Genomic DNA, 25,728 nt, shown 5'->3' on the forward strand with positions numbered 1-25,728 from the left:
ATTCCACGGCTATGAAAATGGCTCAATATGTGTCAGTCAATTAGTGTAATGCCCCACATCAACAAAAGTACAAATAAACATCTTCTGATCGTATCAGCAGATGGTTAGAGAAACTTTGGCCATCCCAGATATTCGATCCCTGGCACTGCATACAGTTCCCCGAGTACATCCAGAAGTGGCCACTGGACATCAAGTCAGGAATAGTTCCTGATCCTAGCAGATGTGACCCTGAAAAACAAGAAACAAGCAAAATAAAACAAACATTAATTAACTATTCATACATCTGAGGATTTACTTCTAAACTCTTGGTTCTGAAGTTTTGTTTTTATTCTAGTCCCACTGCATTGAATACCACTGCTTTATAAAATAGTTTAAAGTCGGGGAATATTACCCCTCCGTGTTCTTTTTCTCTAGGATTGTTTTGGGCAGCCCGCTGAACGCTATTCGGGTATCCCAAAGAGGAATCGAAAGAGCTATGCTAGGAGTATCACGTCTCACTCAAGTGAGAGAAGGAATCCAGGGTTCTGACCTCCTTCGATGGTCAAGAAACAGGGACGCTGTCTCATTTGCCAAGACATTAAAAATCAGATGGGCCGGACATATAATGCGATTTAGAGATGACTGCTAGAGTAGAGCTGTTACCAACTGGATTCCACTGGACGTCAAAAGACCACGTGGCTGCCCACCAATGAGATGGTCAGACTTCTTCGTCAAAACCCTGAATGAATGGTTTGAGGCTCTTCCTGTTCCTGGAGTGAGCAGATATCATTGGGTTACACTAGCATGTGACAGGGACAAATGGAGACGTTACTGGCACCCACTTGAGCAAAGATCAATGAGATGACAAGTGACAAGTGACAAGCCCACTGAATGGGATAAAAACTTTCATCCACCACCATTATGACAAAGGGTTAATGCCCAAGATATATAAAGCAGTCATGAAACAAAAAGAAAAAAATCAAATAATGTGGAGAGAAACTGAACAAAATTTTCTTTAAGGAAGACAGTCAACAGACATATTTTTAAAAACTCTGTCCCAACAGGGAAGAGAGTACAGGATGATACGCTGTAGACATGCCACCAGACTCCATATCAGGCTGTTTCATTCGGGGCAACCCGGAGGGGATGGGTGAGGCCCTTCCCCGCCCCAAGGAACCCAGTCCCAGCAGCCGAAAACCTCCAGAATTCAATCACTGCCACACTCATGGCCACTCTTCACATGCTCGGATGAGCAGAAGTGAATCTATTCCTGGACATTCCATACTTTGCAACACTAATATACCAAAAGTATCACTGTATCACTGTCATCCCCTTGTTCATCGATTTGCTCGAGTGGGCACCAGTAACATCTCCATTCGTCCTAGCCCTGAGATTTTAGCAGCCTCTCTTTACTCGTCCTTCCTGACGGTGCCGCATTGGAGGTTCTTTCAGGGTCAGGAGAATGAGACCCATCATTGTTACTGTTTCTGGCATATTGAGTACACCATGGGGAGCTTGCCAGGCACTGCCATGCGGGCAGGATATTCTCAGTAGCTTGCTGGATTCTCCGAGAGGGAGAACTAGACAATAAGAGGTCACGCAGCTGCAAATGCGGCTGGGAGCTTTGTTTTATAGTCTCTGGATCTTGGCCATTGATTGATGGGATTATGGGGGGGGGCAGTTTCTGGGTGTGACCACCTAACTACTGAAAAAAGGGGATCTGGGTGGAGGAGGCCCAGTCCCGATCCGAGCAGGCTTGGAGATCTAAGCCCCAGGTCCTGCACACCTGGGTTCCTCTGTCAGTTCCTTCATGCGTGAGGCTCGTCCGAGCATGTGGAGAGTGGCCTTGAGCATGGCTATGGCTGGGTGGGGCCCTGGTGAAGACAGCCAGGCATGGGGCAGGAGACTCTTCGTTGTTCTCTTTCGGGAGCTTTGTTTTATATACCAAAAGTAGCACACCACATTTGACGGATTTAAAGTGGAAGGTAACTTGGGGCTGGAGCAAAAGCACAGCAGGTAGGGCATTTGCCTTGCATGTGGCCGACCCAGGTTCGATTCCCAGCATCCCATATGGTCCCCTGAGCGCTGCCAGGAGTGATTCCTGAGTGCATGAGCCAGGAGTAACCCCTGTGTAACGCCAGGTGTGACCCAAAAGTCAAAAAAGTAAAAAAAAATAAAGTAGAAGATAACCAATCTTAGGGGGATATCTACTTATATAGATACAAATAAAAGCACACAAGGCTAAACCTTTAACAACATGTTACTAATCTCTTATAGAAGGGCTTAATGGCTCCTGGGTGAAATACAACAATCTTCACACACTTTAAGAAACTCTTTTTGTCTCATTTTTAGCAGATTATTCATAACAAGCAGTACAAAATAAATATTTCAGTTCTGCTTGGGGGGCAGGGTTTTGGGTTCAGGATGGAAATATGGTGGTGGGAAAGTGTAATGGTGGTGGGATTGGGGTAATCAAATATTGTGAACAATTTTATAAAGATAAATTTTTTTAAAGAATATTGTTTTAAGGGTACTCAGGACTGAGCTCTGGGTTTGAAACTGTTTCACCAACTAAGAAATAGTTTACAATATTAATTTACTTTGAAATTTGTGTACATTTGGTGTAAAACATGAATGAAGCATGATACCAAGTCTTTGAATTCTTAGATATTAAGCATTAGAATTGTGAGTCACTTTATTTTATGCATGTATGTGTTAAAAATTACTGAATGTTGAGAATTTTTTAAATACTGATTTTTTTTTAAGAAGAGATCTTTGTGGGGTTAGGGAAGCAGTTGCTCGTTTAGTCAGTGGTTAAACGCAGGCTAAAAAGCTCTTGGGAAAGAGTATGAGCCAAGTCTGAAACAGGAGATTTTTTTTATTTCTTTTTTTTTCCTTTTTGGGTCACACCTGGAAATGCACAGGGGTTACTCCTAGCTCAGGAGTAACTCAGGAATTACCCCTGGCGGTGCTCAGGGGACCATATGAAATGCTGGGATTCGAACCCGGGTTGGCCGGGTGCAAGGCAAACTCCTTACTCGCTTTGCTATTGCTCCAGCCCCTAGGAGATCTTTTAACAGTAAAATGACTGCACAAATGCAAAACGAATCAACAGATCTTGCATTTTAAGAATGACACCTCGAGATGATCTTACACCAAGTTCAAACTAGTTCATAGCCCGGCCTGTCTCCCGTGGCTCAAAACTTTCTGGTTTTTTTTTTTTCTAACTGAATCACCATGAGACACACAGTTATAAAGTTGTTCGTGATTGGGTTTTATTTTTTTTTCCTTTTGGGTCACACCTGGCGATGCACAAGGGTTATTCCTGGCTCTGCACTCAGGGGACCATATGCGATGCTGGGAATCGAACCTGGGTCTGCTGCATGCAAGGCAAACGCCCGACCCGCTGTGCTATTGCTCCAGCCCCCGTGATTGGGTTTTAGCACACAGTGTCCCAGCGCCCATCACTTCACCATTGTACATTTCCCACAACCAACGTCCCCAGTTCCCCGCTTCCTCTCATCTCCCGCCCCACTCCAGCCTACTGCTCTGGCAGGCGCTTATCTAACTCTGCAGTTAAACGACATTTATTTTAATATATAACATCTGGCCTAACCTTAGGCAAACACCATCACTCTCGCCGCCTGCATCCACGCTGGCCCTCAGGTCGGATGCTGCAGCTCTGTTCCTGCCTGCAAAGCTGTTCCCAGGAAAATTCCCTCGCCGCTTCCCTGACGATGAGAAAAGAGAGAGATCGGCAGCCATTCCTTTATTTTGCTTTCACTGACTATTTTTTTTCCTCACGGAGGTTGCTAGACTCTGACTCTTGGAGCACTGTTTCCAAAAGTAGGGCAGGAGTTGTTGTTTCTAGAAAGTCCCGCATGCAGCTGGTACCTCCTTGTTGCTATCATGCCAGGCTTGAGGGCCAGTCAGTCCCCAAGGTTATCTGTCTTCTAATTCCTCTGTCACCTCTTTTCACCTCTCAGCTGTAGTTTTGCCCCCATCCTTCTTTTGACTATGACTCCTAGGTATAGATCCCAGAATTTCAGAATATTTTCCTTAATTTCGTCCGTCAGAATTTAATTGTAAATTCAGATTTAAAAAGCCATATTTTACTATCTCTTACATCTCCTATAGTAATTCTACTTTTCAGTAGTAAAGCTTCTTTTGTTTTTCGATCATACCTGTCTGTGCTCAGGGCTTATTCGTGGCTCTGTGCTCATGGTCTCTCCTGGTAGTTCTCAGAGGACCATGTACAGTGCTGGGAAATGAACCAGGGCAACCACATACAAGGCAAGTGCCTAAACCCCTGTACTATCTTTCTAGTTCTTTTTTTTTAATCATTCTTTTTTTTTTTTTTTTGCTTTTCAGATAACACCCAGCGATGCTCAGGGGTTACTCCTGGCTCTGCACTCAGGAATTACTCCTGGCAGTGCTCAGGGGACCAGATGGGATGCTGGGAATCGAACCCGGGTTGGTCGCATGCAAGGCAAATGCCCTCCCCACTATGCTGTATGGCTTCAGCCCCTATCTTTCTAGTTCTTTAACAGTAAAGCAACAGTAAAGCTTTAGCCATATTTAATGGTGATACATTTACTGGTGCCTGCTTGAGCAAATCGATGAACAACGTGATAACAGTGCTACAGTGCTACATTTTTATCACTAATACATTTATGCCATTGCTATATCATTTATATCATTTTTATTTTTTTTAATTTAAATTTTATTGAATCACCATGTGGAGGGTTACAAAGTTCTCAGGATTGGGGCTGGAGTGATAGCACAGCGGGTAGGGCGTTTGCCTTGCACGCGGCCGACCCGGGTTCGATTCCCAGCATCCCATATGGTCCCCTGAGCACCGCCAGGGGTAATTCCTGAGTGCAGAGCCAGGAGTGACCCTTGTGCATCGCCAGGTGTGACCCAAAAAGCAAAAAAAAAAAAAAAAAAAAAAAAAAAAAAAACAAAGTTCTCAGGATTATGTCAGTTATACAGTACTCAAAAACCCTTCCCTTCACCCGTGCCCATATTCCATCACCAACCACCCCATTATACCTCCCGCCCCCTCCCGCCCCCCCAGTCCCCGCCCTTGTAAGTGATAAGTTTCACTTGGTTTACGCTTTATCTTGGTTACAGTCCATGTTTCAACACATAATTCACTATTGTTGCTAGGGTTTCCCCCCAAAAAAGAGAAGACAGTCCCACTGTCAAGGAAGTATTTGATGGCTCTCCATTGCTGAGAATGTAGAGATATTAAGTCCCGCTGTTTGTTACATAACTTTTCTATTTTGTTCTCCCCTCGTCCCGCGCCACCGAGATCACGCCTGTTTAGTAATCACCACGCTGCCTGCAAAGGGAAAACAAACCAAAAAAGATGGTTATTTCTCGTCATCAGCCGGCGTGGGGCTCTGGCTTAGTTGATAGTCTGGTAGAATGTCTGCAAGCAGTTTCTGGAACCAAAAGTAATACGCTGGTATCGGCCCCGGCTTGAGATTCCACCAGCGTCCCGCTGTTCCAAGTACATAATGATTTATTCCCTTGTATCCCATTCCCACGCCACCAGGTCCGTGTCAGCTTAATGGACATCATACTATGGTTAATGCCACGCCGCGTTTCTTCCCGAGAAAGAAGGATATTTCTTCTCAGCCGGCGTGGGGATATGGCTTATTTCAGTCTATAGAGATGGCTACCACTTTGGTAGCCTTCAATATTTCAGCAAAAGACTTACTATTCTTGTTAGGATTTCCCACCAAAGTCCGACCCGTTAAAAGGGAACCATTTCATATTGGTGATGATTAAATGACAATAGGTTGCGCGGCCATGGCAGCAGCCTCGCGGCTTTGAATTTCTGTATAAAGTCCAGGGAAAGTACAGCCAGAAATTACACGTCGCTACAAACTTTATCCCTATTATGGTCCCCCCAAAGTCCAACCCATTACAAAGGAACCATTTCATATTGCTGATGATTAGATGACATTAGGCTGCCGAGGCCGCGCGGTTTTGGGTTTCTATATAAAGTCCAGGGAAAATTCTGCCTAAAATTCTATCGCTACAATCTTTTACCCTTTAACAAAAAACTTAGTACTATTGTTTGGAGTTTCCCCCCACGTTAAGCCCTGCCAAAAAGGAACATTTACACGTTGCTGACAATCAAGAGATATTAGGTCTCTTGGATTTCTATATGAAGTCCAAGGAAAATTCTTTTGGTAATTGCATCACTCGCTGGCAGCGCCTGGGCCAGAAGCTCCGAGCACACAGTTTGGAGGCATTTTGGGGGCGCCGCTCGTGTCCAAAGTGGTTCAGTTGCCTCCGGGGTCGATCTCGCGCGGGGGCCGCAAAGGAGCGTCCCCACATGGCTCTGTGCTTAAATGTCGGCCGGCACAGGGCGGATCCGGAAGTCCCGCCCATCGGCTATCCCGGGCTTCCTGTAGAGTCTAAAAACCAGCTATAGCCTCGCTGCGTTCAAAAAGAAAGAGTTGAGAGAGAAAAGACCATACCCTGCCGGCAGCGCCTGGGCCAGAAGCTCCCAGCACACAGTTTGGAGGCATTTTGGGGGCGCCGCTCGTGTCCAAAGTGGTTCAGTTGCCTCCGGGGTCGATCTCGCGCGGGGCCGCAAAGGAGCGTCCCCACATGGCTCTGTCCATTTATATCATTTTTAGATGGAATCAGTGCATCATGAATGTTAGTACTATAAGAGCTCTTGATTCTCAATTTTATCATGGACATCAATTACTTAAATTTTTTTTTTTGGGTTACACCTGGCGATGCACAGGGGTTACTCCTGGCTCATGCACTCAGGAATCACTCCTGACAGTGCTCAGGGGACCATATGGGATGCTGGGAATCGAACCCAGGTTGGCTGCATGCAAGGCAAATGCCCTACCCACTGTGCTATTGCTCCAGTCTCTCTTAAATAAATATTTTAGTCAATTTATCAATTAGGATATATATTTTGTGATTCTAAGAACTACAGAAAAATGGCGTTGACTTTTCTGGTTTATATGACAAAAGAAATTTAAACAATGGGATAAAAATTTTGGAAGAATTAGAAAACGAAAGGTTAGACCTTGAATCTGAGTATTAAAAGTACGTAAAGGGAAATTCTTGGTAACCTTTCAGTGTCGATATTGCAAGCCACAATGCACAAAGGGGGGGTGGGGAGAGGAAGAGAGAGAGAGAGACGGAGAGAGAGAGAGAGTCCCTGTTATAGAGGTAGGCTGGGGTGTAAGGGGACACTTGTGCTGGGAAATGTGCATGGTGGAGGGATGTGTATTGGAATACTCTATGACTGAAATCTGAAATCTAATCATGAACAGCTTTGTAAAGGTCTCTCTTACAGTGATTCAATTAAAATTTTTAAAAATTTTTTTCCCAACAAACATTATGAAAATATTTATTTTCACTATTAAAAAACAAGAGAGAGGGGCTGGAGCGATAGCACTGCGGGTAGGGCGTTGGCCTTGCACACGGCCAACCCGGGTTTGATTCCCAGCATCCCATAGGGTCCCCTGAGCACCACCAGGGGTAATTCATGAGTGCAGAGCCAGGAGTAACCCCTGTGCATCGCCGGGTGTGACCCAAAAAAGTCAAAAAAAAAAAAGAGAGAGAGAGAGAAGAGCAGCAGTGTTGGCCGATGCGGCAGAAGTCGGGAAAAGTATTTGCAACATTCGCCTGTCCCTCGTCAAGTACAAGACCAAGATGACTGCCTTCCGATGTCCTGATGGATCTATCACATCTCCCAGAAGGGCAATGGAGAGGATTATTCATGACTTCTGCTCAGATCTCTTCGACAGCCACATCCACCTGCCCACATACCAAATTCTGCAGGATGGATATGTCATTCCCAACGTTCTCCCTTCTGAAATCTGACACGCCATTTTGTTGGTAAAGATGCGAACAGCACCTGGTCCGGACAAGCTCAGATCCGAACACCTGAAGAATCTGCCGCCAGTACTCGTCAATACACTGGCCCGACTCTTCACACGCTACCTGTCTGAATGCAATGTTCCATCCCTGTGGAAAATCAGTAGGACCGTTCTGTTGTACAAGAAGGGAGACATCCACAACATTGGCAACTATCGCCCAATCTGCCTGCTGTCTGTCGTCTACAAGTTGTTCACTGTGTCATCCTGAATAGAATAGGCAGAACACTAGACGAAGGACAACCATGCGAGCAAGCCGGGTTCTGAAGGGGATTCAATACGATAGACCATATCCACATGGTGACCAAACTCATTGAAGTTTCGAGAGATTTCAGGATGCCGCTGTCTAATGTTCATCGACTTAAAGAAGGCCTTCGATTCTGCTGAGACTGAAGTGGTCATCGAAGCCCTGGCCAAACAGGGCATTCAAACTCAGTACATCAAGATCCTCCACGAGCTGTATTGTGGATTCACCACCAGGATCTCACCATTCTACAAGGAAGTGATCATTGACGTCAAGAGAGGGGTTCGGCAGGAAGATACCATTTCACCGAAATTCTTCAGTGCCACCCTCGAGAATGTCATGTAAAAACTGGAATGGGAAGGAATGGGAGTGAAGATTACACCAATTACACCAATTACACCAGGTCGGCAATTACACCACCTCCGCTTTGCTGATCGTTCTCATAATGCCAAACATTAGCCAAGTGGCACAAATGCTGGCTGACTTCGACCGTGAGTGTGAATAGGTCGGATTGCAGCTGAACCTCAGCAAGACGATGCTCATGAAAAACGAACTGGTCCCTGAAGCTCCATTTGCTCTCAATGGAACGAACATCTCCGAATGCAGCAGCTATGTGTACCTGGGTCGAGAAATCAACATGAGGAACAACTTGGCGCCAGAACTGCGCAGGAGGAAGAGAGCAGCGTGGAATGCCTTCAAGAGCATCGAAGAAGTGGTTAAGAGGACGAAGGACCTCTGACTCCGGGCACATCTTTTCTATTCCACCGTTTTTCCTACGCTAGCATATGCCTCAGAGACCTGGGCCCTACACAAACAGGATGAGAATACTATTAGGGTATCCCAAAGAGGAATCGAAAGATCTATGCTGGGAGTATCATATCTCACTCAAGTGAGAGAAGGAATCCGGAGTTCCGACCTCCGTCGATGGTCAAGAAACAGGGACGCTGTCTCATTTGCCAAGACATCAAAATCAGATGGGCCAGACATGTAAGACAATTCAGAGACGACCGCTAGACTAGAGCTGTTACAGACTGGATTCCACTGGACATCAAAAGACCACGTGGCTGCCCACCAACGAGATGGTCAGACTTCTTCGTTAAAACCCTGAATGAATGGTTTGAGGCTCTTCCTGTTCCTGGAGTGAGCAGATATCATTGGGCTACACTAGCACGAGTCAGGGACAAATGGAGACGTTACTGGCGCCCGCTTGAGCAAATCGAAGATCAACGGGAAGACAAGTGATACAAGTGAAGTGATTTTCATTATTAGGGAAATGCCAATAAAATGCCAATAAAATATCTATCCCCACCAGTGAGAATGACCCATATCAAACACTATGGAAACAGCCCGTGTTGGTGCGAATAATTGGGAAAGGAAATCTCATTCACTCTTGGTAGGAATGCTATTGGGTTCAGCCTCTATAGGAAAACAGTATAGAGAGTTCTCAGAAAAGGGAAAAATAGAATTTTCATTAAAGTCAGCAATTCCACTTATTGACATCTGCCCCAATCATAAAAAAAAAAGACACCGTTATCTTTAAATCATAAGGACAGCTGCCAGAGCGATGATGGTACAAAAGATAAGGCATCTGCCTTGCATGCGGCCATCCTGGGTTAGACTCCCAGCACCACAAACAATCCCCATGGCACCACCAGGAGTGATCCCTGAGCACTGAGCCAGGAGTAAGCCCTGAGCAAAAAAAAAAAAGAGGGGCTGGAGCGATAGCTAGCACAGTGGGAGGGCCTTGCACACGGCTGACCCGGGTTCGAGTCCAACATCCCATAGGGTCCCCTGTGTAGGATATCATTGGTTTGTCCTTTCTCCCTTGCCACAAAGAGTTTAGGCATATTTGGTAATAATCTCTAAACAATTCTAGACTACATTGTTATGTCCTGCTTCCCTTGCCACTAGGAGCTTACATATATCAGTCACACCCATCAAAGTGCTCCTGAGTCACTTCCATTCCTTTGTTTATCTGTAACCACTTCTACCAGTTTATCAGCTTTTCCCCTTATCAGACTCTGTTAATTTGTAAGGTGAGACCTTTCTAGGACACTGAAATTATAAGTTAATATTGCTTTTCTCCTCTCCTTGTGTCTTTTGAATAGTTTATTTTAAAGCAATGTCCTTTTTGTATGGACAAAGAAAGACAGTTGTTAATATGCTTTGGTAACATGGGATTTAATTGGCTTTGATTATTATTCACTCCCGGGCATCTGTTTTCTGGACTTAAGCCTCAGCTGCCCTTACTTCCTAGCTCCCCTGAAAGCAGGGTCCCGACGAAGGACGGGACAGACCCAGGGCAAGCGGTGAGTTATGTGCTACCCTGGCATCGAGATGGGCCTGGCCAAAGTACCTAATGCTTAACTATATGCTAAGAGCTTGGTCATGGACATGTCATGTCATGATCCAAAAGCAACAGGATCCCTAGGACCCTGCTAGGGATAGGAAAGACTAATCTGGTCTGAGCACTGTAGTCCGAGATCGAGGTGACCCCAGGAAAGCAATTCTATAAGCTTAGTGCATTTCTTGCTATGTCCATACAAAATGATTAGTATTATGAATACTTATATGTTAGTTGGACAAGGAGAGGAGAAACACACCCATGGGATTCCGCTCTTGGGTGGGTGCCCTGCTGAAAGAGAATCTGTCCTAGAAGAAGCATCCCCTGAGGGAAAGAACTTTAACCCTATTGATTGTGACCACACCTATGTGTAAGCCCCAACCCCTCATTCTCAGGGATTTTACTAAGCTGTGAGAGTGGGCTGGGGGCCAGTCCCAGTGCCAGATCTGGAGAAGCCAGATCGAGATCCAGATCCAGATCCAGAGGAGATGGAGAATGAAGTAGCATGGGGGAGGAAGAAGCAGGAGGAGAGTCAGAGGAGAATGGAGATGGGAATGGAATAAACTGCAACTGAGACCAACCAGCCTGCCCCTCGTTCCTTCCTTCGCCTGCCTCATCATGGCCATCAACCTCCAGGGGTGGGGGAAGCGGCTGGAGACTACCGAACGCGGATGGCGGGAGAGATAGAGAGCCAATGCCCTGTGTGCGGTACCCCGCGTGGCCCCCCTTCCTTCCTTTTTTGTGTGTTTACACACCCTGAGCATGGCCAGGAGTAATTCCTGAGTGCAGAGCCAGGAGTAACCCCTGTGCATCACCGGGTGTGGACCCCCCCAAAAAAAAACAAAAGAAAAAAACAGGAGTGTTCCTTGAGCACAAAACAGTCAAAGTTCTATTTCCAGGCTTTTATGAGTCTTGGTCTAATTCCTACTTTTTTCAATTAACCTGTGAAAGTTTGTCTAAGATATTCACTGCAGTTTTCTGGGTCAGAATTCAAACTTAGAGGTATGGAATTCCATCTCTTCTGTGTTCCATCTCTTCCTGCCCCTCCCTTAGTTCAGAGGAAGGTGACTTGGATTAAAGGAGGAACCAGAATGTTAATGAGCCTATAAAATCCTAACTACAGACTGAAGGGGGAATAAAGTGACAAGGTGATGTTTTCAAATGCAGAACAACTAGGAACCATCCCTACTTGTTCTTTGTCCTTTGCTCTTTGGGCTTCTGTGTTCTTTGGGAATGGAGAATATAACCAAAAAGAAATAGGCAAATGTCAGGGCTGGAGTAATAGCACAGTGGGTAGGGCGCTTGCCTTACATGCGGCCGACCCAGGTTCAATCCCCTTTTTGTGGCCCAAAAAGCCAAAGAAAAAAAAATGCAAATACCTGAACAGACACTTCCCTCAAGAGGACATACAGTACCTATGAAAAAGTGTTCATAATCACTCTTTCTCAGGAAATTGCAAATCAGAAGATGCAAATATATGGGGCTGGAGTGATAGCACAGTGGGTAGGGCATTTGCTTTGCATGTGGCCAACCCGGGTTCAATCCCCGGCATCCCATATGGTCCCCCAAGCACTGCCAGGAGTCATTCCTGAGTGCAGAGCCAGGAGTAACCCCTGAGCATTGCTGGGTGTGACCCAAAAAGCAAAAAAAAATGCAAATATGGAGCCAGAGGGATAATTCAGCCTTGCATGAGGCTGACCCAGGTTCCACCCCCAGCCTCTTATATGGTCCCCTGAGCCTGCCGGTAGCTGAGCACAGAGCCAGGAAATAGCCCTTGGATGTCAACAGGTATGGCCCCAAAAAACATACCAAAAAATGCAAATACATAAAAACGTGTGAGAAACCAACTTTAGGGAAAGAAATAAACCTTCACGTATGGTCGAGCTGAATGAAATGTAACGAATCTGGACCAGAGAACTCAATAGACAGAGCACAGGCTGGGTGAGAGAGACCCCAGTCGAATCCTGACACCACGTGGTCTCCTGACACCTCCAGGAGTGACCCGAGCACAAAATCAGGAGTGTTTCTTAAGCCCTACCAGAAAAAAAAAGCCAAGCAAAAGTTAGAACATCTTTCTACCAATAATACTTCCACCAACCCAAGTACCTCTTCTTCAGTCATTCAACAACAATTGAAATGAAAACAAACCTTTGGACTCTGCCAACAAACCTAAGGGCACGGACAGGGGTTAGTAAAAAGGACAACACTGACACCATTGCCAAAAGCAACTAATAAAATTACTCCCCACCCCACCATGTCAGGGAATGAACCAAACCTCTGGCCAAAAGGGAAGTTTAACAAGTATTTCCCTTTAAATCCCACTCCACGATTAGAAAAGCAAAACAAAATACAAAACAAATAAAACATCAGGATCCTGTTTGTTTGGGGGCCCACAGCAGTCGAAATGGAAATAAATCAGAAAATGCAAATATGGGGCCAGAGTGATTATACAGCAGGTAGGACACTTGCCTGAGACTCACTCGGGCCAGGACCCCGAGCCTACTCCCACCCATGTGCCCAGGGGTCTCTGTCAGGGCTCGGGGGACCATATGAGGTGCCGGGGATCAGCCCAGACCTCCTGCATGCAAAGCAGACACTGCAGCCCTTTTAGCTATTTCTCCAACCCCAGATTCATGATTTCTCTTGCTAGTTTTATGATTGATCCTGGAGTCACAATATTCTAGAGTTCCATGGGGTTAGCTTGACATCTTTGTGTGTATACCACACCAGTTGCCATTCTATCACAAGCCCAGTGCCATCACACCACCAAAAAGAACTTCCACTTGGGTGGGTGAGACCCTCTCCCTGCCCCAAGGGACCCAGCCCTGGCAGCCGAAAACCTCCAGAACTCAACCGCCACCAAGACCCACCCATGAGTAAACCCATCCCTGGACCATGCAACATCTCATACCTCACACCACTCACACTCCAAGAGTAGTGTGCCACATTTGATGGTTTTTTTTATTTTTTGGGGGGGAGTGGTCACATCCGGCAATGCACAAGGGTCACTCCTGGCTCTGCACTCAGGAATTACTCCTGGCAGTGCTCGGGGGACCATATGGGGTGCTGGGAACCGAACCCAGGTCTGCCTCATGCAAGGCAAACGCCCTACCCGCTGTGCTATTGCTCCAGCCCCGACATTTGATGGGGTTTAAAGCAGAAGGGAACCAATCTTAGAGGGATATATATCTGTAACACGGGTCAGCGGCATTACAGATATATATCTGTAAAAATATATAAAAGCACACAAGGTTCAACCACTAACAACATATTAGTAACCTCTTATAGAAGGGCTTAATGGCCCCTGGGTGAAATACAGCAATCTTCACACACTCTCCTCTAAGGAAAGTTTTTTGGAACATTTTCAGCAGTCTATGTATACCAAAGAGTACAAAATAGATCATTTCAGTTCTGCTTTGAGGCAGGGGTTGGGGTTCGGGAAATATCCAAAAAATGGTGGTGGGAAGGTGCAATGGTAGTGGGGTTGGTGCTCGAATATTAAATGTAATCCAATACTGTAAAGTACTTGATAAAAATAAAATTAAATTTAAATTTAAAAAAAAGAACCCCTACTCACTCCCCCTGCCCACACTTCCCCTTTCCCGATGGTTTTCCCCTAATCTAGACATTCGTTTGTGGTTTTGCCAGTTTTCGTTAGTTATATTCCCCACCCACATAAGTGAAACCAATAATTGTCTTTGGGATCATTATTTCAGTCCCATTTTGTCCTCATTTTACTCCAAATGCATGACTTTCTCTTTTTTATTTTTTTCTTTCCATTTTTGAACCACAGACAGAGGTGCTCAGGAATGACCTCCTGGCTCTGTGCTCATGATTCACTTCTGGTGAGGCTCAGAGGACCAAACTAGGCATTGGGGATTAAACATTATACCCAGGTTGGCCACATTTAAGGCAAGCAACTTACCCACTGTGCTATCTCTCTGCCGGCTTCGTTATTCCCTGAATTCTCCCACTTGGTGGAAGCCTGGTGATAGGGATGACCTGGTCCTCTGTCAACCTTCTTTGTTCTCAAATAGCTGACTGATATTCTAGGGCGCAGGACAGACCAAGTCTCCTTATCTGGGCAAACACTCATCACGAGGGCAACTTGGTTGATTCCATGATTTGACTGTTTGAGCAGGAACCAGTAACATCTCTCATTGTGAGACTTGTTGTAACTGTTTTTGGCATATCGAATACGCCACGGGGAGCTTGCCAGGCTCTTCCGTGCAGGCGCAATACTCTCGGTAACTTGCTGGGCTCTCCAAGAGGGGAGGAGGAATCGAACACGGGTCGGCCACATGAAAGGCAAATGCCCTACCCACTGTGCTATGGCTCCAGCTATTGTGAAGAATATTGCTACGAACACAGTTACAAATAGCCTTTCTTTTATTTTTTTCTTTCTTTTTGGGTCACACCCGGCAATGCACAGGGGTTTCTTCCTGGCTCTGAACTTAGGAATCACCCCTGGCGGTGCTCAGGGGACCATATGGGATGCTGGGAATAGAACCCGGGTCGGCCGCATGCAAGGCAAACGCCCTTCCCGCTGTGCTATTGCTTCAGCCCCACAAACAGCCTTTCTAAGTAGTGCTTTCATATTCTTCAATATATGTCGAGGAGTGGCAGTGCCCAATCACATGAAATTCCAATTATTTATTCATTTGTGGTGCCAGAGAGAGAGAATGCAAGTCATTCCAGTCCTGTGCTATAATGCTGATCCCCGTTTTAAGGACTTTAAGAGAAACCCCATATATAAGACTTTTCCATTGAGAATTTTATTTTTTCTTTTTGGGTCATACTCAGCGATGCACAGGAGTTACTTCTGGCTCATAAACTCAGGAATTACTCCTGACGGTGCTCAGGGGACCATATGGGATACTGGGAATCGAACCCAGGTCGGCCGCGTGCAAGGCAAACACCCTACCCGCTGTGCTATCGCTCCAACCCATGGATTTATTTTTCTTAATTTTATTTATAAGGGTCACAGTCACAAATGTTTGTGTGTTTGGGGGACTGTGGTGTTAAGAATTGAATTGAGGGGCTGGAGCGATAGCACAGCAGATAGGGCGTTTGTCTTGCATGCAGCCAACCCGGGTTCGATTCCCAGCATCCCATATGGTCCCCTGAGTACCTCCAGGGGTGATTCCTGAGTGCAGAGCCAGAAGTAACCCCTGTGCATTGCCAGGTGTGACCCAAAAAGAAAAAAAAAAGAATTGAATTGAGGGGCCGGAGTTATTGTACAGCGGGTAGGGCATTTGCCTTGCATGCGGCCAACCCAGGTTCAATTCCCGGCATCCCATATGGTCCCCCAAGCACTGCCAGGAGTAATTCCTGAGTGCAGAGCCAGGAGTAACCTCTGAGCATCACTGGGTGTGACCCAAAAAGCAAAAAAAAAAAAAAAAGAATTGAATTGAGGGGCTGGAGGGTGCTTTTCTTGCATGTGGCTGACCCAGGTTTGAGCCCCATCACCCCAAACGGTTCCCTGAACATCACCAGGAGTGATCCCTGAGCACAGAGCCAGGATTATGTCTTGAGCACCATTGGGTGTGGCTCAAAAACAAAACAAAAAATTGAATTGAGGGTTGTCCTACAATTTTAAGCTATTTTCTTGGCTCTGGCTCCTTTTTTCTTTGGGGGGGGGGATGTCCCCCAAGCAGCAGTGTTCAGGGTTTCCTTCTAGTTCTGCACTCACAGATCACCGCTGGAAGGGCTAGGAGGGAGGGACCATATGCAATGCCTGGTGTCGAACGATAACGGATCAAAACCACATTCAAGGCAGGTGCCCTACCAGTGTACCATAGCGCCAGACCCATCCTGTATTTCTCACATTCGTTTCCCCCCATTAAATCTAGACACATATTTACTGGAATATGGGACACTTAGCTGTGTCATGAAATCTGCTTGAGAGGACCAGAGCAGTAGGACAGCAGGTAAGCTGCTTGCCATGCGTGGGGCCACCCAGGTTCTATCCCTGGCACTACATATGGTCCCCTGAGCCCACCAGGAATGGTCCCGGAGAACAGAGGCAAGACCCTGAGCACCAACGGTGTGATGTATGGAGGTTAGGGGAAGAAAAGAGGGAGGGAATGAGAGGACAGACAGACAGACAGACAGACAGAAAGCAGGATTCTAATTCAGTTCCAAGGGCTCGGGGCTGGAGCAATAGCACAGCAGGTACCTTGCACGCACGCGGCTGACCCGGGTTCGATTCCCAGCTTCCTGTATGGTCCCCTGAGCACAACCAGGAGTCATTCCTGAGTGCAGAGCCAGGAGTAACCCTTAACCAAAAAAAAAAAAAAAAGGCTGGGGTCATGAAGAAGACCCAGGTTCCTGGTCTGCGGGCAGAACTACAGCCAATCCAACCGCAGTTTGCTGGGTTGGATACATTATCTCGTCAGTTAGTCTTCAGTAAGAAACAGCGGCAGCAGCCCTTGGTTTTCTGAATATTTTTAAAATATTTATCTCTTGAATGGTAGATCCTGGGCGGGGGTGCGCGGAGGGAGAGGGGGTAAGAGGACAGGAGGAAGGCGGTGCATCTGTCTCTGTTAGTAAAACACGGTATTTTTTTTTTTTTCTGGATCTGCCAGGGCTTTTCTTTTTTTCTTTTTTTTTTTTTCCTCACTTCCACTGCGCAAATTTTCTAAGAAATGAGGTTTCAGGAAACGCCCGCCCCATCCTTCCCGGGGCCTTTATCGCCGGTTCCCGTCTAGAGGAGAGGACCAGCGGGGAGCAGCGCGGCGGCGGGCGGGGGCCTTGACGGTTGAGGTTCGGGGTTCGGAGGCCGGGCGCTGGGGGGGCAGGGAGCGGCGCTGCCCGCCGGGGCGACGCGTCCCCGCAGTCTCCCGCGCGGCCACCAGAAGGCGCCGGGGCGCTCGCACGGCACCGCGCCCGGCGATGGGCAGCCCGGCGGCCCCCTGAGCCCTCCGGCCCGGCCCACGGGACGGGGTGCCGGGAAGCGCCCGCGCGGCTCGTTGGGGCCAGCGGCTCCTGCCCCGCCCGCCCCGCCCCCCGGCCGGCCGCGTCCGGACCGCCCCCGCGCGCGCCGGTGGTACCCGAGGCTCCGGGAGCCCCGAGGCGGGAGGGGTCGCGCTGCGCCTCGCGCGGGGCTCCCCCATCAGGCCGCCTCCAGCCCCATGAGGACCCCCAGGCCGAGGCTGCGAGCCTGGAGCAGCGGGGCCGGGGTTCTCGCGGCGGCCCCAGCGCGGTAGACAGGTCGGTGGCGGGGCGGGACGCGCGCGGGGCCGGGGCTGGGGCGGGGGGAGGGGGCCGGAGGAGGCGCGCGCGGGTCCAGCCGGTGCCACCGCGCGCCTCCTCGGGGCCGCTCTCTGGGTCACCTCCGCCGGGGGCATCCGCTAGGCGCGGACGTGATTCTGCAGTTTTCCATGACAGGCAAGGTGCGGGGCCGCCGGGGAAGGCCGCTTCCCGACCCCACCCCGGGGTGGGGGGTCCGGGTGATGGGAGTGAGGGCTGGGGACGGCGGGAGGTGGGCGCGGGCCGGGGGACGGGGGTGGGGGGGGACGCGCCGGTCGCGGCTCTGAGCAAGCCGCGCTGCGTGGCGCGGCTCCGCGGCAAGCGTGGGCATCCCCGCGGCCGAGGGTCCCCGACATCTCGGTGCCAGGCCGCGGGGCGCGAAAGGAAAGCGAGATGCGGCGGCGCCCGAGAAGAAAGGAGGCCGGGAGAGCCGCGGCCCGGGGAGCGGGGAGGGGCGCCCGCCGGAGAGGGGGCGCGGGGGGCACGGGCCGCGCGGGTCCCGGCGCTCCAGTTCTGGAGCGCGCCCCGGGCGGGGGTGGGGGTCTGGCCCGAGCCCCCCCTCGCCCCGCCCCGAGCCGCCGGGGCGAGGGTCCAGGCCCGCTCCTTCCCTGCGCGCCTGCTCACCCCGCACCCCTCCTGCCCATCCAGGATGCGGCTGGGCCGCCGGGCCCTGTGCGTGTCGGTGCTGCTGTTCGCCTGCGCCTCGCTGGGGCTCCTGTACGCCAGCACCCGGGACGCGCTGGGCCTCCGCGCCCCTCTCGCGCCGTGGGCGCCCCTGCAGGGCCCCCTCAGGCCGGAGTTGCCACACCTGGACCCCGAGCCCCGCTACGCGCACATCCCGGTCCGGATCAAAGAGCGAGCGGTGGGGTGCGTGGCCGGCAGCGGGGAGGCGGCGGCGGGGCGCGCGCGCGCTCGCGGGGCCGGGGGTGGAGGGGGCCGTGGGAAGCTTTTGTTTCCTCCTGACGCCGGCGTCCTCCTCCGAGCGGAGGTGCGGGGTGCGGGGTGGGAGGTAGAGGAGGGGGCTTGAGGGGGCAGAGGGGCATCTGCCAGCCCTGAGCCTTGCGTGTATCAGCGATGCGGGTCCCCACCCCACTCCACCGCCCCCGGGGTGGAGGTTGGGGGGGCACTAGAAGGCTCTTGGGTCCCCTATTCCGTGGGGGGGGGGGGGAAGAGGAGGATTGAGGGTCGTTGATGATGGGAGGCGACTCGGAAACCCTAGCTCTGGACCCCGCGCCCCGGTCCCGGGAACTGCTGGGGACAGGACGGCAGGGTGAGGCTATGTGGACACTCACACCCGGCTCCCCGCCCCAGGCTGCTGGCCCGGAACAGCTGCACTTGTGAGTCCAGTGGGGGCGGCCTGTCCCTCCCCTTCCAACGGCAGGTCCACGCCAAGGACCTCACCAAGGCCTTTGACCCCGAGGAGCTGCCCGCCGCGTCTGCCTACCGCGAGCAGGAATTCCAGGCCTTCCTCCAAAGGTACCCCCCGCCCTCCCCCGCCAGGAGGGCACGACTCCGCAGGTGCAGCCTGGACGCTGCGGACCACCCCGCCTAACTGTCCCTCTGTCCTCCCTCTCCTGCGCTGCCAGGAGCCAGTCTGCCGCTGACCAGCTGCTGATAGCCCCTGCCAACTCCCCCCTCCAGTACCCCCTGCAGGGAGTGGAGGTGCGGCCCCTCAGGAGCATCTTGGTACCAGGTGGGGAGGAGGACCCCTGAGGGGGAGGGGCTCGGACCGGAAGGGGCGGGGCCGAGGCTGGGTGGGCGGGGAAGAAGGAAGACTAGAATGGGACGTGGGCACCAGGCGGGTTCTAGTGGAAGGGCTACTGAAGGGTCCACCGCGCTCGTGAGGTGGGAGGTGGGGACAGAAGGGGCTTCAGGGACCAACTGCAAAAAAAGAAAAAAATAAATAGCCAGTCCTGGGAGAAGACTCTGTTCTTGGCTGAGGGGAAGAAGAAAGCAGATGGATCTAGGGCCAGGTCACAGAGTTGCCACTTGGTACTGGAAACGCCCAAAGCCAGTGGCCCTCGTTGTGTCACAGACCGGTGCGGTCTTCCGTGGCCCCAGAAGGTGGGAGGGAGGAGAAGTTCTCTGCTGAGCCTGGTGAAAAAGGGGGCAAGAAAGTGCGGGAGGGGCAGGCGCGATAGCGCAGCAGATAGGGCGATTGCCTTAGCACCGGGCCCGACCCGGGTTCGACTCCCAGCATCCCATAGGGTCCCCCCGAGCACTGCCAGGAGTCATTCCTGAGTGCAAGGCCAGAAGTACAGGAGTAATCCCTGTGCATCGCCAGGTGTGACCCAAAAAGAAAAAGAAAAAAAAAGTGCGGGAGAATTCAGAACACTCTGATTTCAATCCCCCATCCTCCCTCCCAGGACTGAGCCTGCAAGCGCCTTCCGGTCAGGACATATACCAGGTGAGGGGGAAGAGGAGGCAGGAGAGGTGGGATGGGCACAGGCATGCTGGGAGGGATGGGGGGTAGGAGGGTACAGGTAGGCCCCGTCTACGGCGCTGTCCATTCTCCCCTCCCAGGTGAACCTGTCTGCCTCCTTGGGCACCTGGGACGTGGCAGGGGAAGTGGCTGGAGTGACGCTCGCTGGCGAGGGGCTGCCAGACCTCACCCTCACCAGCTCAGGCCTGGACCAACTCAATCGGCAGCTGCAGCTGGTCATTTACAGCAGCCAGAACTACCAGGCCGACACAGCAGACACAGGTGCGCGGTCTGGGACGGGGGAACGTCGGGCCAAGCAAGCCGAGGGCACCCAGGAAGGCTGCAGCGGGCAAAGGGGAGGGAGAGTGTGGGAGACGAGAGGGCACCGGGCAGAGCCGCCCGGACACACAATGAGCATTTCAGCCAGGCGGGCAGGGCCAGGGAGGAAGAGAGGAGCCTTTGTCTACCAGCCCGGAGCTGGCCAGGGAGAAACTTGAGCTTTGGGTGTGCCCCCTTCAGGCCAAAATTGGGGGCCCTGGGTACTGACCTGCCCCAGAAGCTAGAATACCTGGAGTCTGTTCGAGGCCATGAGTTAGGAGAGGGCGAAGGACTTCCCCCTCCTCCTCCTGAGCTCCCATGTCCCCTCGAGTCCCAGGCAGCGGGTGGGAGTAGCCGTGCTGCCCTCCAGAGCCTGCCCGCCCCGTTCCTGGCGCTCGGCACTGCCATTCCCTCTGCCCGGAATGCTCTGCCCAAATCTTCACTGTGGCCGATTCTTTGACATTTGCATTTCAGCTCAAATGTCTCCTCTTCACTGTCACATGACTCATCTAGTTCTCTCTTCAGTCCCGGCCAGGATATGAAATTGCTGGCTTACACAGGTTGGAGTCGGGCTTATTAGGTATCGCTCAGTCCATTGGCTTAATTGCTTTGCAAATAGTGGCAAGTTGGCTAGCTTCTCTGTGCCTTTACTTTTTTTCTGAACAGAAACTCACGTTTAAAAGTTTAAATTTGAGGGGCTGGAGCAATAACACAGCAGGTAGGGCGTTTGCCTTGCACACGGCCAACCCAGGTTCAATTCCTAGCATCCCATATGGTCCCCTGAGCACCACCAGGAGTAATTCCTAAATGCAGAGCCAGGAGCAACCCCTGAGCATCACTGGGTGTGACCCAAAAAGAAAAAAAAAGTTTAAATTTTAATACTTAAAAGGTGGACTGGAGCAATAGCACAGCAGGTAGGGTGTTTGCCTTGCATGCGGCCAACCTGGGTTCGATTCCTCCAACCCTCTCAGAGAGCCCAGCAAGCTACTGAGAGTATCCTGCCTGCACGGCAGAGCCTGGCAAGCAGCCTGCCAAGCAGCCTGGCAAGCTGTCTGTGGCGTATTCGATATGCCAAACACAGTAACAAGTCTCACAATGGAAACGTTACTGGTGCCCACTCGAGCAAATTGATGAATAATGGGACGACAGTGCTACAGTGCTATACTTAAGGTCTCTTTACAAGGATGGCACATAGTAAATGCTCCATAAAGGTTAGCTTATTGATTTGTATTAACTTTTATTTTTTCCTGGGTGCCAGGGATCAAACCCAGGGACCCATACATGCAAGGCACCTGCTCTTTACCACAAAGCTACCTCTCTCCCCACAGGTTAGCAGTTAAATAAAGCTTCCATTGTCTTTCTGTCACCAATCAGAATGTAAGCTCTGGGCTGGAGAGATGGTTCAGCAGTGAGGCAAAAGCATGCACCTTGCATGCAGTCAACTGGGTTCACCCCAATCCCTAGCACCCCAATATGGTCCCCTGCACATACACACACATCCAAACACTTCCAGGAGTGACCCCTGAGCATAGAAGCAGAAGTAGCTGGGTGTGGCCCAAACACCACCCCTCACCCCCATCTCTATATTATATTCTATATACATTCATTCTATGCATATATATTCATATATATGCATATATATGTATGTAAGCTCCATGAGACCGGAGAAATTGTGAAGGGAGTGAGGCATTTTGCCTTGTACACCACCAGTCCCCATTCAATCCCTGGTACCACACAGGGATTTGAGTACCTCCAGGAGCACCCCCTACGTACAGAACTGGGAGTAGCCCCCGAGCACTGCCTGTTGGTGGCCCAGCCCCCCAGAAAAGAATAGAAATTCCATGGGAGTAAAACTCTGATCTTTGGGGCTGGAGCGATAGCACAGCGGGGAGGGTGTTTGCCTTGCACGTGGCCGACCCAGGTTCAATCCCCAGCATCCCATAGGGTCCCCTGAGCACCGACAGGAGTAATTCCTGAGTGCAGAGCCAGGAGTGACCTCTGTGCATCGCCGATGTGTGTGGACCCCCCCCCCAAAAAAAAACCCTCTGATCCTCAGGCAGGCAAAGGAAGCAGTTAAACCTGACTGACTAAAAAGAGAAGCATGTCCCAGCCTTTACAGCAACCTGCCATGTCCTTTCTTCCCAGTCCGGTTCTCCACCGAGGGACATGAGGCCGTCTTCACCATCCGCATCCGACACCCTCCCAACCCTCGAATCTATCCTCCCGGCTCTCTCCTGGAGGGAGGTAAGGCTGGGGGGCGGTGTGGGCCTGAGAGGGGTTCCTTCCTGGTCCCCACCCCCCACTCTCCTGCTCTGCACCCGTTCCGCTCTCAGCCCCCTACAACATCAGCGCTCTGGTCACCATCGCCACCAAGACTTTCCTTCGCTACAATCGGCTCCGAGCACTCATCAACAGTATCCGCCGTTTCTACCCGACGGTCACTGTGATCATCGCCGACGACAGCGACAAGCCTGAGAGCATCAGCGGCCCCTACATCGAGCACTATCTCATGCCTTTCGGCAAGGTACGCGCGCGCACGCGCGCGCGCGCGCGCGGCGGGGAGGCCCGCGGGCTCCGGGAGGGGGCGCGCGCTCCGTCTCCCCCCCACAACCCCCCCACCCCGCGCAGTGAGGACCCCAGGATTCCGCGGCTCAGAATCCATCGGCGCCTGCTACACCCGGGGGTTCCGGGGATAGTCGGGAGCAGACTCAAGTCGGTCTATCGCGCCTGGGTTCTTTCAAGGTGCTTAGCACTTCCACTTCGTGGGCGCTAAAAGCTAATCCCCACGGAATGGATGCACACGTGAACAAAACGCATTCCATCACACACACACACACACACACACACACACACACACACACACACACACCAACAGGGACTCAACTTTTTTTTTTTTTTTAACAAAGAGTCAGGGGGAAGGTGGGGTGATGCGCGGCCAATCTGGGTTTGGTTCCCAGGCATCCCGTCCGGTCCCCCGGCCCGCCAGGAGTGATTCCTGAGCACAAAGCCAAAAGCCCTGAGCACTGCCGGGTGGGGCCCCCAAACCAAACCACCACAACCAAGCTCCCCGTCATTAGGGAAGTTTGGGGGCTGGAGCAATCGCACAGCGGGTAGGGCGTTTGCCTTGCACGTGGTCAACCGGGTTCGATTCCCCGCATCCCATATGGTCCCCTGAGCACCACCAGGAGTCATTCCTGAGTGCAGAGCCAGGAGTAACCCCTGTGCATCGCCGGGTGTGACTCAAAAAAGCAAGAAAAGGAAAAAAATAAAGCTTAGGGGAGTTTGTGGAGCGACCCAGGCAGGCGGGCGGGAGGCGGGAGAGGAGCGCCAAGGAGGCAGGGGCTTGCCTGCTGCCCCGCCCCCAGCCGTGCATCCCCTCCCCCAGGGCTGGTTCGCAGGCCGGAACCTCGCCGTGTCCCAGGTGGCCACCAAGTACGTGCTGTGGGTGGACGACGACTTCGTTTTCACGGCGCGTACGCGCCTGGAGAAGTTAGTGGACGTGCTGGAGCGGACGCCTCTGGACCTGGTAGGGGAGCGGCCGCGGCGTGAGCGGGTGGGGGGCTGGGGTGGGGGTGGAGGGGACGGAGATCGGACCGAGGGCGGCCAGTCCCGGGCTGGACCATCCCTCCCTCCCCCTGCTCGGCGCAGGTCGGGGGCGCGGTGCGCGAGATCTCGGGCTTCGCCACGACCTACCGGCAGCTGCTGAGCGTGGAGGCCGGAGCGCCGGGCCGAGGGAACTGCTTCCGGCAGAAGCGCGGCTACCACCACGAGCTCGTGGGCTTCCCCGACTGCGTGGTCACCGACGGCGTGGTCAACTTCTTCCTGGCGCGCACCGACAAGGTGCGGGAGGTCGGCTTCGACCCGCGCTTCCGCCGGGTCGCGCACCTGGGTGAGTGGCGCCCCCTCCCGGCAGCCCAGGGGACAGCACGCGCGGCCGCGTGTCCATCCCGACTGCAGGGCGCCCGCCAGCGGGGGTGGGGGGGTGTTGGTGTGGGCACAGCATCTTCCTGCCTGCCCACCCACGCCGAGCCCAGGCGGTCACCCACCCACGGCCCCTGGGCGGTTCTGCCCAAGATTTACCAAGCCCCTGGGCTTGGGCGAGAGATGGGTCCCACGCTCCCCGCCCCACAAACCGTTTAAGTCCACCCTCAGCATCGCCCCCTGCATCCTCCTCCATCTTCCAGGGCCCTGTCCTGGCCACCCAAGCCCCCCATCAAGCTCCCCTGGTGCAGACCGCACTTGGAGCAGCCCAGGTGCATTTACTGACCCTCCCGTGCGCGTGGGGCTGGGAGCCATTCTCACGGTTAAACACACTGATTCTGTTAGACGCAAGAGTAAAAACTAAGACTCTTGGTCCAAGGACCATGTCCAGTGGTCCTTTCAGCATGGAGCCCACGCGTGCCCCTCCTGCAGCCCAGAGCGCGGTCCTTCCCGGGGCCGCTCCTCCGCCCTCGTGCCCCTGACGGTGCGTTCGCCTTCTCTCCGCCCTTAGAGTTCTTTCTGGATGGACTCGGCTCCCTCCGGGTGGGGTCCTGCTCGGACGTGGTTGTGGATCATGCCTCCAAGGTGAAGCTGCCCTGGGCCTCCAAGGATGCCGCGGCCGACACTTACTTCCGGTACCGATACCCGGGATCCCTGGACGAAAGCCAGGTGGCCAAACACCGCCTGCTCTTCTTCAAGCACCGGCTGCAGTGCATGACCGACGGGTGACCCAGCGAGGAACTCTCTGAGCCTTGCAACTTGTCAGGCTGGGCCTGCTCTTCGTCCCGGGACAGGACTTTCTAGCAAACCCACCTGGTAAACACCCAACAGACTGGCCCCGACCCCGCCCCGCCCCCCTCCCCTTCAGCTCCCAAAGAGGGGCTTGTCCTGATGACACTCCCTTTCACGCGAGTGCCAGAGGCAGGACGGAGCCATAATGCCACAGCCAGTGCCAAGTTCTCCCCCCAACCCCTCTCTCATGGGGCAGGAAGTTGGGGGTCACTTTCCAAGTGCCAAAGAGCCCCAGGGGACTCTAAGAACCTAACGTGGAAACACTCTCCTCTCGACTCCTTGGAACTAAGGGGGTGGGGAGCCCCCCCACCCCACCACCCAACATGTGTTTCCTGGGCTGTGCCCCATGTCTGAATCCAGGACTCTGCACGCCGGCTCCAGCCCCGACCCCATGGAGAGAACTGGGGGTCCGTGAGCTGGGGTGGGGGCTGGTGAACACAGGTGAAAGCCACTTTCAGTGTGTCCCTGCAGTGCTTCC

General features: G+C 52.1%; 1 protein-coding gene and 1 long non-coding RNA gene across 3 annotated transcripts; one reads left to right on the plus strand and one right to left on the minus strand.

Moving 5' to 3' along the window:
* On the minus strand, positions 1 to 18,470 carry LOC129402111 (uncharacterized). Its single transcript, XR_008628548.1, has 3 exons — positions 18,362 to 18,470; positions 3,596 to 3,710; positions 1 to 228 (listed from the first exon to the last, which is right to left on the minus strand). It is a non-coding gene; the product is annotated as an uncharacterized LOC129402111 (long non-coding RNA).
* On the plus strand, positions 17,267 to 25,704 carry B4GALNT1 (beta-1,4-N-acetyl-galactosaminyltransferase 1). Of its 2 annotated transcripts, none has more exons than XM_055127152.1 (11): positions 17,267 to 17,698; positions 18,386 to 18,604; positions 19,049 to 19,213; positions 19,324 to 19,430; positions 20,104 to 20,144; positions 20,261 to 20,441; positions 22,623 to 22,721; positions 22,811 to 23,001; positions 23,863 to 24,003; positions 24,126 to 24,366; positions 24,970 to 25,704. In XM_055127152.1, the coding sequence occupies exons 2-11, from the start codon at positions 18,387 to 18,389 to the stop codon at positions 25,185 to 25,187; spliced, it is 1,602 nt and encodes a 533-aa protein (XP_054983127.1). In that variant the 5' UTR covers positions 17,267 to 17,698; position 18,386; the 3' UTR covers positions 25,188 to 25,704. The 2 variants fall into 2 exon arrangements, with proteins under 2 accessions (XP_054983127.1, XP_054983128.1); XM_055127153.1 differs by lacking the exon at positions 17,267 to 17,698 and adding an exon at positions 17,727 to 17,880.
* Positions 25,705 to 25,728: the final 24 nt, after the last annotated feature.

This window comes from Sorex araneus, chromosome 2 (genome assembly GCF_027595985.1).
Source record: "Sorex araneus isolate mSorAra2 chromosome 2, mSorAra2.pri, whole genome shotgun sequence".
In the NCBI taxonomy this organism is placed as follows: domain Eukaryota; kingdom Metazoa; phylum Chordata; class Mammalia; order Eulipotyphla; family Soricidae; genus Sorex; species Sorex araneus.

Bases quoted from the DNA above. Each gene is read 5' to 3' on its own strand.
- B4GALNT1 (XM_055127152.1), top strand. From the start codon at position 18,387: ATGCGGCTGGGCCGCCGGGCCCTGTGCGTGTCGGTGCTGCTGTTCGCC. The intron at 19,431-20,103 runs GTGGGGAGGAGG...CCTCCCTCCCAG, and splicing joins CAGGAGCATCTTGGTACCAG to GACTGAGCCTGCAAGCGCCT. The intron at 22,722-22,810 runs GTAAGGCTGGGG...TTCCGCTCTCAG, and splicing joins CGGCTCTCTCCTGGAGGGAG to CCCCCTACAACATCAGCGCT.